This window comes from Canis lupus, chromosome 28 (genome assembly GCF_048164855.1).
Source record: "Canis lupus baileyi chromosome 28, mCanLup2.hap1, whole genome shotgun sequence".
NCBI lineage: Eukaryota > Metazoa > Chordata > Mammalia > Carnivora > Canidae > Canis > Canis lupus.
In genome coordinates, this window is record NC_132865.1 from 26,585,532 (window position 1) to 26,600,040 (window position 14,509).

At 36.9% G+C, this 14,509-nt stretch overlaps 1 protein-coding gene across 6 annotated transcripts in view; it reads right to left on the bottom strand.

The window, feature by feature from the left end:
* Positions 1-14,509, bottom strand: part of MTFR1 (mitochondrial fission regulator 1) — a 75,923-nt gene that overhangs the window by 36,263 nt on the left and 25,151 nt on the right. For 5 of the 6 annotated variants that reach the window (XM_072804442.1, XM_072804437.1, XM_072804441.1 and 2 more), the window contains exon 2: positions 1,953-2,095. In XM_072804442.1, coding sequence (XP_072660543.1) covers positions 1,953-2,018 — 66 coding nt within the window. In that variant the 5' untranslated portion in view covers positions 2,019-2,095. Of the gene's footprint in view, positions 1-1,952; positions 2,096-8,373; positions 8,467-14,509 lie in introns of those variants that run through there. The other variant, XM_072804438.1, reaches the window with a different exon arrangement.

Here is a 14,509-nt window from a genome sequence, read left to right on the forward strand (position 1 = left end):
AAAAATCTTGTTCAGTTGCTATTAATAGCAAGAGCCTTAACTGTGATTACAATATAGGGAATAAGTTAATGCTCTGTTACCTGGTCCATTTCTTTTTTTTTTTTTTTTTTTATGAAAGGCATGCATTTTATCACTTAAAATGAATACAATTAAATTAAATGAACAATCTACATAAAGTGTGTTATCTGTTCCTAAAACAAACTTCTGCACTTGGGACTCAATCAGCACTAGTCACATTCACCTGACTTGGGGTGGGGGATGACAGAGCAAAACTACAGAAAATTAACCATTACCCAATGTAGCTATACTATATAAAAGCCACTGTTCTAGGTGTTTTACATACAGTCTTTTAATCAACAGGCTAACTCTTCAGTAGTTCTTATCTGTAGTTTGTAGATGAAGCTTAAAGTACCTGACAGAGACCAATTACAGACCCAGAGTTGTTTGAATCCAGGACCTACTATCTTTTCACTAAACTATACTTCTTTTTCAATTATTATACATTTTTATAAGTAATCTCTATGCTCAACATGGGGCACAAACTCATGACCCCGAGATCAAGAGTTGCATGCTCTTCAGACTGAGCCAGTCAGATATCCCTCCCCTAAACCCTAAACTGTATTTCTTATTAAAATTGGAAAGTAAGAATCATAAATTGTAAAAGTTTGACTTTCTGGGAATTATAAATAACAAAAGCTTCCCATTTTTCTAGGAGAAACAAATTATTTTACTGTCAGTACTAAAATGTTAATCTATTCTATGTAGCTACATGGTAGTAAGTAACAAATGAGAAAGGTAGTATATAGCTGCAGTAAGTCCAAAACATAGGAAAATAAATGTAACTGAAAAAGATGAAAATGCTATTTACTTTAGAAACCATTTTCCTATTGCTTATCTTCAAGCTAATAATCTCAAAATTATGCAGCTATTTAAAAAAAGTAATTTTATTTGGTTCTTTGCTTTTTTATCTCCAAAGAAAACAGATGTAACTTTGGGGGGCTGGGAGATTCAAAGTTCGACTTTCTCTTAACAAGACATGAAAAGACACAAATAAAAACAAGTATAAGGGCAGCCCCGGTGGCTCAGCGGTCTAGCACCGCCTTCTACCCAGGCGTGATCCTGGAGACCCGGGATCGAGTCCTGCGTCGGGCTCCCTGCATGGAGCCTGCTTCTCACTCTGCCTGTTTCTCTCTTTCTGTGTCTCAAATAAATAAAAAATCTTAAAAAAAAAAAAGAAAAAAAGAATAAAAGTAGTACATTAAAAAGTTACATACATATGAAGTCATACATTCAAAAGTATATATATATATACACACACCCATATTCCAATTATGTAACCTGTCTATATCTTCAATAAAATTTAATTCTATATTACTAATGCAAAAAATATTGAACGAGAAAATGAAAAACAAATAGTCCACAAAATATGCTGCTAGGCACTATTATTGCTCAAATAACTTTACACTGCATCTAAAAAAATTATTGGTAGAAAATACTTGAAATATCAAGATCAGAACTAACACCTTTGGCATAGAATATTATACTAATTTTTTTCTTCATACCTATAGTTGTTATTTTACAAAGACATGACTTACCTTTTACCTTGAAAGGTTGTGTGAGAAACTACGTTTTAACAGCATTCAAAAAGTTCTATAACAGAGTTGTCAAGTGCTAGTCAAACATATTTCATCCAATGATTTCTATAAAATATTTCTTTCCTCACTACTAACAAATGCATTGCTTTTAACAGTCACATGAATATTGATACATTTTCAAAGTAACCCAAAATATTACTCAGTACTTAGGATACTAGGTAAAGATTCACTTCCATGACTTAAATAAACATACTGAATTTAAAACGGTGGTCATATATAGATTCATTTCACTATCTCAGAAAAAATTCTTAAAACATACAAGTGTCTAGATTTTAAAAATTAATTTGGAGCACTCACCGATTGCATGCTTACTCCAACCTGTTGAAAAACCATCCTAATTAGGCGCTTAATCCAGCCAAGCATTTAGATGGCAAAGTGTCTCCAAATTTGCATTTCAAGTACTTCAGGCATACATAGCAGCACATGGTCCAATAAGCACACTAAAATTTTAAAATGCAAATACTAAAATGAAATTACTGTTATTTAGAACCTTTACTGTCTGCAGCATGACTCACAAAGTCTAGTCTAAAACATTTTAAAACTTTGTGTGTACTTTAGAGAAAACAGTATCTTGCTTGTTACCAGTTTTCAAAAAACAGTACAATATATTTTTAACTTTTTTTCTAGCAAGGGTTCTTAGTTGGAAGCAATTAAAAAAAAAAAAAAAAAACCCTGTGGCTAATTTAAGTAGAAAATGTTTTTATGAAAAGATACCTAACTAGATAACAGATCTTTATTTTTCTAAAGATTTTACTTATTTGAGAGATAGAGCAAGAGCATATGCACGCACAAGCAGGGTCAGGGGCAAAGGGAGAAACAGACTCCCTGCTGAGCAGGGAGCCTGACCCAAGACTTGATCCCGGGATTCTGGGATCATGACCTGAGTGAAAGGCAGATGCTCAACCACTGAGCCACACACGTGTCCCTTTCCTGGGCTTTTGATATGTGGTAAGATACTCTCCTGTGAAGCTGGGCAGCATCAGCAACTGCAGTTCCCAGTCAGATCATGAAGGTAAAAACCAACAGATTTACAACTATTCTGTACTCATACAACCATTCTGTTTTTCCCTTTTAGAATAGTATTCAATACATTACAGAAGATATTCAACACTTTACTATAAAATAGGCTTTGCACTAGATGATTTCACCCAACTGTAGGCTAATGTGTTCTGAGCACATTTAAGACAGGCGAGGCTAAGCTATGATGTTCAGTAAGTTAGGTGTATTAAACGAATTTTACACGTACAGTTTTTCAATTTACAGTCAGTTTATTGGGACATCTCTACCATCAGCCCAGGAAGATCTGTACAGATAAATACATAGCTACATCTTTAACAAAAACTAACACGTTTCTGAAGTTTTTATACTAATTACACTCCTGTAAGCAAGTCAGTGAGAGAGATCTAATTATTCTACAATCTCTGTCAATATTAGGTATTATCAGTCTTTTAAATTTTAACCATTCTAGTAGTTTCTTTACGTGTTTTGGGGGCATTTGTGTGTCTTCTCCTAAGTGTTTTTTCTGCTTATTTTTTTAAATGGATAGGTTTTTTTAAAAAAAAAAAATTAATTATTTTTGCCAGTAGGGCACCTGAGTGGCTCAGTCATTTGGGTGTCAGACTCTTGATTTCAGCTCAGATCATGATCTCAGGGTTGTGAGATCGAGCCTTGCATTGGGGTCCTTCCTGGGTGGGATTCTCCCTCCCCCTCTCTGCCTTTCCCCCACTCACGCTCACTCTCTAAAAAAAAAAAAAAAAAAAAAATATATATATATATATATATATATATATACATACACACACACACACACGTATAATATAAATATGAAGTTATTTCTGCTAGGTAGAGATGTTTTGCAATCTCAGCTAAAGATTAGAGAGTACAGGCTTAGATAAAGAAGATGAAATCTAAGAGTGAATGACTAAGAAAAGAAGCCAAGATAGAAACCTTAGAAAATACTTGAGGAATTAGCAGGGGAAATAAGGCCCCTGGGGAAAAAAAATCAAATAATAGAAAAATAATGAGAGAAGTATAGTCAACAAAGAAAAAAAAAAAAGAAATTTCAAGAAAGGAAATGGTCCTTGTTACACAGAAAAACACAGAAAAGAGGTCACACAGTCACCAGGTGGTAGGCAGACTCCTGCTGCCAACCTTTCCTCCAAGCTTCACTGTGTGTGCTCTCTAAAAGTAAATGGCCACTTCCTACCTGAACTGAAACTGGGCTCTCCATTTACAATGCTGCTTCAAAGCCTTCTCAAAGGGTTCCCACTTGAACCCTTTATCCTCTCACACTTTATATCAAAGCTGTTCCAACCCATAACTTCTCTAAACTCTTTTAAAAACTCTTCCTCAAACGCAAAACTAAAAGGGACAAAAAATCAGATCAGTGGTCACCAGGAGCTGAGGTGGAAGAAAGGGTTCAGTAACAAAGAGGCACAAGGGAAGTTCTGGGAACATTGGTATCATGGTGGTGGTTCCAGGACTATGCACATCAAAGAAATGTTTGCCAAAAAGAGTGAATTTTGCTGCAGGCAAATTAACCCCACATAAAAAAAAACAGTGGGATTGCTTCCTACCTGTTTTGGAAGGACTGCCTTACCTACCAACCCTGGCAGCTTATAAGAGTTGACTCGAGGACACTTAAGTCATTCCCTATCATTTAGCTTAAGTCATTCCCTATCATTTAGCTATGTTCTCTATTCCAAGTCCTTCCCTAAACTGAATTCTGTGTTTTGGCCCCACTAGCACTAGTCAATCAATAAATACATCTTATATTTGCCAGTGCTAGGTGACTTTAATATTCACAGAAATGATGCATCCAACAGAGTACTAATACTAAGTCCATTCATATGAAGATCCCAAACAGGTAATATTAAAAGTAAGCTAATCCCAGATTAGAGGGTTTTTTTTTTTTTCAAGTTTTGTTTTGTTTTATTGTTGAGAGACAGGGGTACTGACTGGTAGGATGCCCGAGAAGGATTTCTCAGGGTGCTTGCAATATTCTATTGCCATAGAGAGATACTTAAGTGTGTTTATTCTATGAAACTGTAGGAGAGTTGACAATACTATCTTTAGCTTTCCATCTTGTTCATGCCCATTTGCTCAAGGACCTGTCCTTGCAGTTATGTGTTCCTGGGCCCTTGGAGATTAATATACATACCTTAGAAACATCGGCCAAGAAGGCTTTGGCCTCCCATGAATCCATTAGAAATAAGTCTTTCCCTCTTCTGAAGCACAGATGGCACCACAAGGTCTGTTAAATGTTAGTTGTCAATTAAGTGCCTGAAAGCCTTTTGATCTCACTGCAATGCCCTCCTGCATGTACCCTCACTCTATAATATCTATAGACTAAGATCCCCGGGCTCCAGGATAATGTCCAGGGCCGAAGGCAGATGCTCAACTGCCGAACCACCCAGGTGTCCCTACAGTGCTTTTTCTACTCACAAAATTGGGATCAACTTTAAGTGTTCGTCAGTAAAACAACTGTTAATTAAATTACAGTATATTCCTATTAGAAAAATATTATGCATCTATTAAGTGATAGTCCAGATGGTATTTACACCTGCAATGAGCACAGCACAATGTATAAACTTGTTGAGTCACTTGTACACCTGAAACCAATGTAACATTGTGTGTCAACAATTCTCAACTTTTTAAAAAAAAGTGACAGTCTATGTTATTACTTGAGGACATGTACATGATACAGGAAAAATGTTAATTATGATTTCATTTCTGTAAACAATAATCCTCAAGCTTTTTATAGAAAGATACGCATCAAATAAAAGCGGCCAGAGCACATAGACGTGAACTTTTCTTTGCAGTTTGCTTTCCATTTAAAAACAAAAATCTATAAGCTAAAAAAATAACCCAAATATTTCACCGCTTAGCTTTCCCTCAGATGCTCCTCTGCCCTACTGTGTGCATATTCAGACCTTTAGTCTCTCCTCCCCTGCAATCTTCACCAACCTAATCAATCCCCCTCTTATACCTTCACTTTCTTCTACTCCATGCAGCCCAAAATCACGTAAACCACTCTGTCAGTATTTTCAACTCCTGTTCTACTGTTCTGTTTATTCTACAAGCCAGAACTTGATTAATCCCGTAGGCTAAATGTCCTACAATTGGGCTGTAGAAAAATTAAAATTTCACATTTTGAGGTTGCTACAAATGTTCTATCTCTGATTTTAAATGGGCCCTCACTGGTGTCTAGCATCCTAGGAAAATATTTTCTTACTCTTGCCCCTTTCTTACATTCTCCAAGAAGCTTTTTCAAGCATTCTCCATGCTACCCAAATCTCTCTAACCCTTCCTCCATCATTTCAGCAGATAACCAAGCATACTACTCCAAATAATAGAGAAGTATCTGACAGGATGCCTCAACATCCGGCCACTCCATATGCCATACACTATGCACCTATCCTGTCCCAATTCTCTCCTATCCTCTTCCCAACCAAGTGCTCAGAATTACACCCCCCTCAACTCACAGGTCTCATTATATCAGCTCCACTACAGATAAATAGTCTTTCTTGTTCCATGACAATCACACGCCAACTTCTGCTTTCAAACCAAAGAAATCCAAACCCCAACTCCTTAATTTTCCTCCTAAATCTGCTGCTTGTTTGTTCCCTACCTCACTCAGAAAACAGCACCCATATTGTTATTCCTTCTTTCTCTTTCATTTTCTGCAATCCAGATCTGTTTCCTCCTAAATACATTAGATTCCATTTCCACTGCTATTCTATTTCAATCCATTACAGCTATTCTAAGCCTATGCTATCATAGTCACCCTCCACTAATTTTGCTCTTCCCTCTCTATCCATTTCTCAGTACCAAAATAAATCCTTTATGATATAATCTCTGTACTTTTCTATCCTCTGGATCTTTCACACTCTTTAATCCAGTCATACAGATAATTCTAGAAATTCAACAGGCTCTCTGGACTTTTATCCAGTATTCTACCTCCCTACAGCACCTCTATATCAAGCTGTTTCCTACCAATCTTTTATTTCAGCTTACCTATTACCTCCTCCAAGACGTTTCTCCTGATTAACCAGATTAGCGCCCTGCTGTATATATTCTCCTAAATTGCACATTAAAACAATGTACCTAAACTGTTTGTCTCCTCCACAGCACTTTAATCATCTTAAGAACAAAACTCTTGCGCAGCCCGGGTGGCGCAGCAGTTTGGCGTGGCCTTCAGCCCAGGGTGTGATCCTGGAGACCCGGGATCAAGTCCCACGTTGGGCTCCCTCCACGAAGCCTACTTCTCCCTCTGCCTGTGTCTCTGCCTCCCTCCCTCTCGGTCTCTCATGAATAAATAAAACCTTTAAAAAACAAAACAAAACAAAACTCTTATTCACCATAGTGACCCCAGCACTTAGTACAGTACATGTAATATAACAGTTGCTAAGTTAATGTTAGAATATGAAATGAGGGCAGCCCGGGTGGCTTAGCAGTTTAGTGCCAGCTTCGACCCAGGACGTGATCCTGGAGACCTGGGATCAAGTCCCATGTCAGGCTCCCTGAATGGAGCCTGCTTCTCCCTCTGCCTGTGTCTCTGCCTCTCTCTGTCTCTGTGTCTTTCATGAATAAATAAATAAAATCTTTAAAAAAAAAAAAAAGAATATGAAATGAAGGGCACCTAAGCCCCAAGGCAGTGAGTACCTTTTCCATACTACCTCAATTGTAAATGAATATCTAAGAATTTTGCTTCTATTTGTAAGTGAATTACGTAATTTCAGACAAACCATCCTCCTATAAGATCAAATAAACAACTAAACATGAAAGTCATCTATCTGAAATCATCAGAGAACTATCAAGGCAGAAACGTATAGCCAGGCCAAGAGATCGTTCCTTGAAATAATAAAAAGGACTGACCTCTAATGAGATTTACTAAGGAAAAAGACTTATAGCCAGTATCAGAAATAAAAAAAAGGGGACATCACTATAAATCACAAAGGCATTAAGAAATATTACAGAGGCACCTGGCTGGCTTAGTCAGTCAAAGCATGTGACTCTTGATCTCAGGGTTTTAAGTTCGAGCCCCATGTTGGGTATAGACATTACTTGAAAATAAATTTTTAAAAATAAAAATAAAAGAATAAAAGGCAAAACAAAGCTATAGTGTAAGAAGTTACAATGGGGGCAGCCCTGGTGACCCAGCGGTTTAGTGCCGCCTTCAGCCCGGGGCCTGATCCTGGAGACCCGGGATCGAGTCCCACATTGGGCTCCCTGCATGGAGCCTGCTTCTCCCTCTACCTGTGTCTCTGCCTCTCTCTCTGTGTGTCTGTCATGAATAAATAAATAAAATCTTAAAAAAAAAAAAAAAAAGAAGTTACAATGGTGGTTACCTATGGATGGGCATGGTAATAGTTGGAAGAGAGCATAAAGGAGCTTCCTAGAGTGCAAACAACTTTCTATTTCTTTTTTTTTCCCCCAAATTTCTATTTCTTAATGTGGGTGGTGATTCATGGATATTTAGTGATTACATATTGAACCATATATTCATGTTTGTTACATTTTATATATATTTTTTATGTGTTGTACTTCAAAATAAAAAAGGTTAAAAAAAAGAGGGCTAAGAATCAGACTGCATTTAGTTTTCTAGGTTCTGTATGAATATATGTACAATTTAACTTCAAGAATTTTATGATGATGGTATAAGCTTGTGGTCTAGTCTACTTGATATAGGCTATAAGAAACAGCAAACTTGGGGCACCTGGATAGCTCAGATGGTTGAGCGGCTGCCTTTTGGCTCAGGTCGTGATCTCACGGTCCTGGGATTGAGCCCCACGTTGGGCTCCCAGCTGCCTCTGCCCTTGCCCCTGCTTGTGCTCTAATAAATAAAAAAAATCTTAAAAACAGCAAACTATTTGGGGGAGGGGAAATGGGTAGTTGACAGGACATATAAAAGAAAATCAAGGCTAAATGAAAATAGATAAACCCTGAAAATAGACTTCCTCTTCCCTCCAATAAATGCTATGAAATTTTTAACGTTGTATAATTAGACCAATTAAAGTTTACAGCAATCAGAGATAACACAATACTGCTTTCAACAAAGCAGCATATGTTTTTGAGATAGATATAATTAAAAAAAAGTTTATTAGCAGTAAATAGTTTCATAGTAACCCTGTTAGTGGTAATAACAAAGCTGTCGTTAAATTTAAAATGCCAAAAACTTGAAAAGCTACAACAGTACACTGGAGCTTATTTTTATAAGGTCTTTGGGAACTATTCAAAGAAACGGCAATTTAATTATCTTTACAATATGCGAGAAGAGCATGACCATTTTTAGTGGGAGGGTGGAGGAAGTCTAAAAGGATTAATAAAACATTCTTATTCACTTGGCTTATTTAGTAGAATAAAGTTTCCTGTTACTCAGAATACTAAGAGATTATATAAACTTATCAATGCATCCCAAATAACAATCCGCATAAGGACCATGAGGCATAAAACAACAACAACAACAAAAAACCTTGAATTCAACTTAAAGTTACTGTCCTTTATTTTGAGAATACATCCTTCTTACATTTTGGTATAAAAATATTTTTCTTTTAGGATATGGGGACAATAGATGGGTGACTTTTTTTGTTTTTTTTAAAGTCCTTACTTGGGCAGCCCGGGTGCTCAGTAGTTTAGCGCCTGCCTTTGGCCCAGGGTGTGATCCTGGAGTCCTGGGATCGAGTCCCATGTCGGGCTCCCTGCATGAAGCCTGCTTCTCCCTCTGCCTGTGTCTCTGCCTCTCTCTCCCCCTGTGTGTCTCTCATGCATAAATAAAACGTTTAAAAAAATAAAAATAAAAAGTATTTACTTGTTACAAAGTTAACTTTTGCCCTGTCCTACTTTCTGAAAATTAAACTTAAAATTAAAATCTAGTGACCACTGCTATAATTCAATCACTTCAGTCTAGTTGAAACTTTAAGTTAGAACACTTTACCATATTATAAAAAACAACGATAGAGTATCTGACCCATGGGCACAATTTAGCAATTATTTAGAATTTATATCCTATATAAATTGTTCATGCAAAATTAAATACAGATTATATTCCCAGCACCTAGCACAGAATCTAACATGTAAGCCTTACTTTTTTTAGTCCACAAATGAATAAATCTCATGACCTATACTACATCTCTTAACAAAAAAAAACCTTAAAATAAAGTCTAATAACACCAACTAATTAAAACGATGAAAATTCTTTCAAGTAAATAGGTTTTACATATGAAATTAAATTTCTGACAGACATTTCCTGTGACGTTTTTAGAGGTCACCTTCCCTTGAGTAAGATATGATCAAAGGTAGTCCCAGATTTCCATTTGAACTAAGAATATACCATATTCATGTGAGGATCTCTGAAACATAATCCTACAAAGAATGACATAATTAATGTACTCAAAAGTATATTTTAGGTATTCCCATGCAAATGAATTAAGTACTCTGGTATCAATTTTAAAACAATCTTTTGAAGAGACTGTTCAAATATCTCAAGTGATCCTGAACAGCAATAGAAACACACACACTATTTGGAACTTAATAATATTTATTGTTAATAGTGCCATCCTGGGGCCCACCAAAGTGATGAAAATTCACTATACAGGTGATTTTTGTAAGCTGTGTAATAATTACTGTCTCCTGAATATTATGTATATAAAGAATTGCCTTTGTGGCAAGACTCAATTATACCTTTGTAATAAATAGTTTTTGGTAGCTAGGAAAGGTATTTACTGAGCATTAGCATAAAAAGAAAATTTCAGAAGCAAACTAAATGTCCATCAATAGAAAAACAATTAAAATAAATTCAAAATATCCATTCTAAGTTTATGAGCATTAAAACAAAAAGTTATACACAGATAGTATTCATAATAAAGTGAAAAAAGTTGCAAACATATATATGTGATTCCAATATTTTTGTGATTCTATTTAAAAAAAAAATAGAGCACAGAAGTGCGCCTGGCTGGCTTAGTCATTAAATCATGCAACTCAATCTCAGGGTTGTAGATTCCAGCCCCATGGTGGGTATAATGATTACTAATTACTTAAAAATAAAATCTTAAAAAAATAAAATCTTAAAAAAAAAAAGAGAAAAGCATAGGAATAGTAGCAAAAACAGGTATTAGCTTAAGTCAATTAATTTTTTTTTAAGATTTTATTTATTTATGAGATACAGAGAGAAGCAGAGACACAGGCAGAGGGAGAAGCAGGCTCCCTGCAGAGAGCCTGGGACTCCAGGATCATGCCCTGAGCCGAAGACAGACGCTCAACTGCTGAGCCACCCAGGCGTCCCTAAGTCAATTAACTTTAAAAAAATAATTTAACTTTGGCCCAAGCAATAAAATCTATGTAATTGGTGCCTGTTATTTCTGGATGTTTTTCTCAATTCACTTTAAAAAATTTTATTATAGGCCACACTCCCTATCGCAGCCCAAAGAGATTGAGATAAAGAGATATCTTGCTAAAATAAATATCAAGTTGATTCCCTTCCACCTAAAATTATATCTCTAGCACAGTAGCCCACTCATCAATACACACTATATGTAAAATCGATACTTACCACCATATAAGAATTCCATTTCAAAAAGTCACTAATCAACTTTCTTGAAGGTTAAATAATTTTATCACAGGGTATTGCATATTAATATACATATATATCAAATCTATCATGACGCATTTTTTTTAAGTCATGGAGACTTAATTTAACTTCCTTATTTATTTTTAAAGATTGTTTTTATTTATTCACGAGAGACACAGAGAGGCAGGCTTCCTGTGGGAAGCATGATGCAGGACTCAATCCCGGAAACCCAGGATCACGCCTTCCAGAGTTACGTCCTGAGCCAAAGGCAGACAGGATCAACCACTGAGCCACCCAGGCTTCCCTTAACTTCCCTATTTAAATTTGCATTTTAATTCACCACTAACTCACACTAGTCAAAACTAGTTGTATAAATTGATCTGATAAATGGTAAGCAACAACTACAGTATCATAAATTTAAGGGATTGTTTCAGAAGTGGCCTGTGCTGGTCCCTAAAACTACAGCCCTGAGTATTCTCCCAGCTGACATAAATATTTCATTTTATTATCCATTCTGCATCATTTAAGTAATTAAGAAACCTAGCTGCAACTTATATATAACAAATGATTACAATCCCTAATGAATATAAAGTGCTATCAAATAAAAGATCAGAGCCCAATAGAAAAACAGAAAGTGACATGAGCAGATTTGTAAGAAAAAATGTTTTAATGATCTCACTAGTAATCAAGTAAATGTTAACTAAAACTGTCATCCCTTTTCAGCTATCAAATTGGCAAAGATAAAAAAGGGGACAACCCCGGGTGCCTGGATGGCTCAGCTGGTTAAGCGCCAAGACTCTTGATTTAGGCTCCATGCTCAACAGATAGTCCACCTGAGATATTCTCTCCCCGCCTCCCCCCATTTTCCCTTCTTCGCATGCACTCTCTAATAAAAATAAATTTTATTTAAAAAACGGGGACAACTCAGTATTGGTAGAGGCATGGGTTGCCCGATATTTCTGATGGGCAACCTGGCAATATGTATATACTAGCAACTTCACTTCTAGAAATTTGCTAGAAATAATCTGATGCTGACAAAAATCCGAATTGAAAAGCTGTCTTGGGCAGCCCCAATGGCTCAGCGGTTTAGTGCCGCCTACAGCCCAGGGCGTGATCCTGGAGATCCAGGATCAAGTCCAACATCCGGCTCCCTGCATGGAGCCTGCTTCTCCCTCTGCCTGTGTCTCTACCTCTCTCTCTCTCTCTCTCTCTCCTGTGTATTCTCATGAATAAATAAAATCTTTTTTTAAAAAAAAGGGCTGTCTTAAGTATTATAATAGTTTAAGAAAATGGAAAAGAAACCAACACATCTAACAAAAGAGAGTTCTTTAAATACACAAAGTTACCTGATGCATATCTTGAAAGACTAAGCAGACATTAAACAGATGAAGAAGGAGAGAGAGAGAAGCTGAAAACTTATCCGAAGAAAAAATACCTGAAACTTCCCTAACCTGGAGAATGAAACACATATCCAGGTCCGGGAAGCAAAGGCAGTCCCAAACAAGATAAACCTAAAGAGGTCCACGTCAAGATGTTTAATAATTAAAACGTCAAAAATTAAAGATAACCCTTAAAAACAGCAAGGAAACATCCATGAAACAGCCAGTTTTTCAGCAGAAATGTTTTAGGCCAGAAAAAAAGTGACATGATATTTTCAAAGTACTGAAAGGAAAAAACCTACAATCAAGAAAACTACCTGACAAGGCTATCATACAGAACTGAAGAAGAGATAAGTTTCCAAAGTTAAAGAAGTCCAGAAAACAGCCAGCTGGCTTAGTCAGAACAGCACCAACTCTTGATCTCAGGCTCTTGAGTTCAACCCCTATGCTGGTTGTAGAGATTACTAAAATATATATACTAAAAAAAAAAAAAAAAAAAAAAATTAAAAAAGAAAATAGTTAAGTTCATGATCACTAAATTAGCCTCACAAGAAATGTTAAAGGGACTTCTTTAAGAGGAACAGAAAGGTCCATAACTAAAAGAAAATTTTAAAAAAAAAATCTTGCTGATAAAAGCAAATGTACAGGGGCAGTCCTGGTGGTGCAACGCTTTGGCGCCACCTGCAGCCTGGGGCGTCATCCTGGAGACCTGGGATCGAGTCCCACATCGGGTTCCCTGCATGGAGCCTGCTTCTCCCTCTGCCTGTGTCTCTGCCTCTCTCTGTGTGTCTCTCATGAATAGATAAATAAAATCTTAAAAAAAAAAAAAAAAGCAAATGTACAGCAAACATAGATAATGAACCACATATAAAGCAAGTGTGAAGATTAAAGGAAAAAATAAAAATGGTATATATAGTAATAAAAGACAAAATTTTTTAAATGTAAAATAGAACATTAAAAATAAAAAATGTGGGAGGAAGTGATAGGTAGTAATGTGTTTGAAGTAGGTGACTGGGACACCTGGGTGGCTCAGCGGTTTAGCACCTGCCTTCGGCCCAGGGAGTGATCCTGGGGTCCCAGGATCGAGTTCCACATCGGGCTCCCGGCATGGAGCCGGCTTCTCCCTCTGCCTGTGTCTCTGCCTCTCTCCTCTCTGTCTCTCATGAATAAAATCTTAAAAGAAAAAAAGTAGTAGGGACTAACAAAATTCTATGCAGTGTTATATATGAACCTTATGGTAACCACAAAGCCAAAACCTAAAATAGATATGCATAAAATGAAGAGAAAAGAATCTACACATAATACCAAGCAAAATTGGAGATCCTCTAAGATGGCAGAGAAGTAGGAGACCTTAGTTTTGTCTGATCGAGGAATTCAACTAGATAGCTATCATTCTTAACATCTGAGAATTTTTTTTTTTTTTTAAAGATTTTATTTACTCATGAGACACAGAGAGAGGGAGGCAGAGACACAGGCAGAGGGAGAAGCAGGCTCCATGCAGGGAACCAGACATGGGACTCCAGGGATCACGCCCTGGACTGAAGGCGGCGCTAAACCCCTGAGCCACCTGGGCTGCCCAACACCTGAGAATTTAACCGGCAATCTAAGAATTGCTGCAATTCTACAAATAAAAAATTGACCATTTTTTGCAAGGTACAAGTTGTGGAGAAGTGATCCAAGGTGATATATTAGAAGATAAACTGTGGTGGGGAGGGAGCCTCTGTAAGCTGACTCAGGGTAAGTGATATCGCAGCGGAGCACAAATTCAGAAGCCTGCAAATTCAGTATCCCTGGTAAGGAATACTGCCTGCAGCTCAGGTGGCTAAGCGGGATGGAATCATAGGTAGGACAGTGTGGTGTCAGGATCCCCAGGGTCACAGAAAGAAAAAGGCACCTGAGTACAGCAG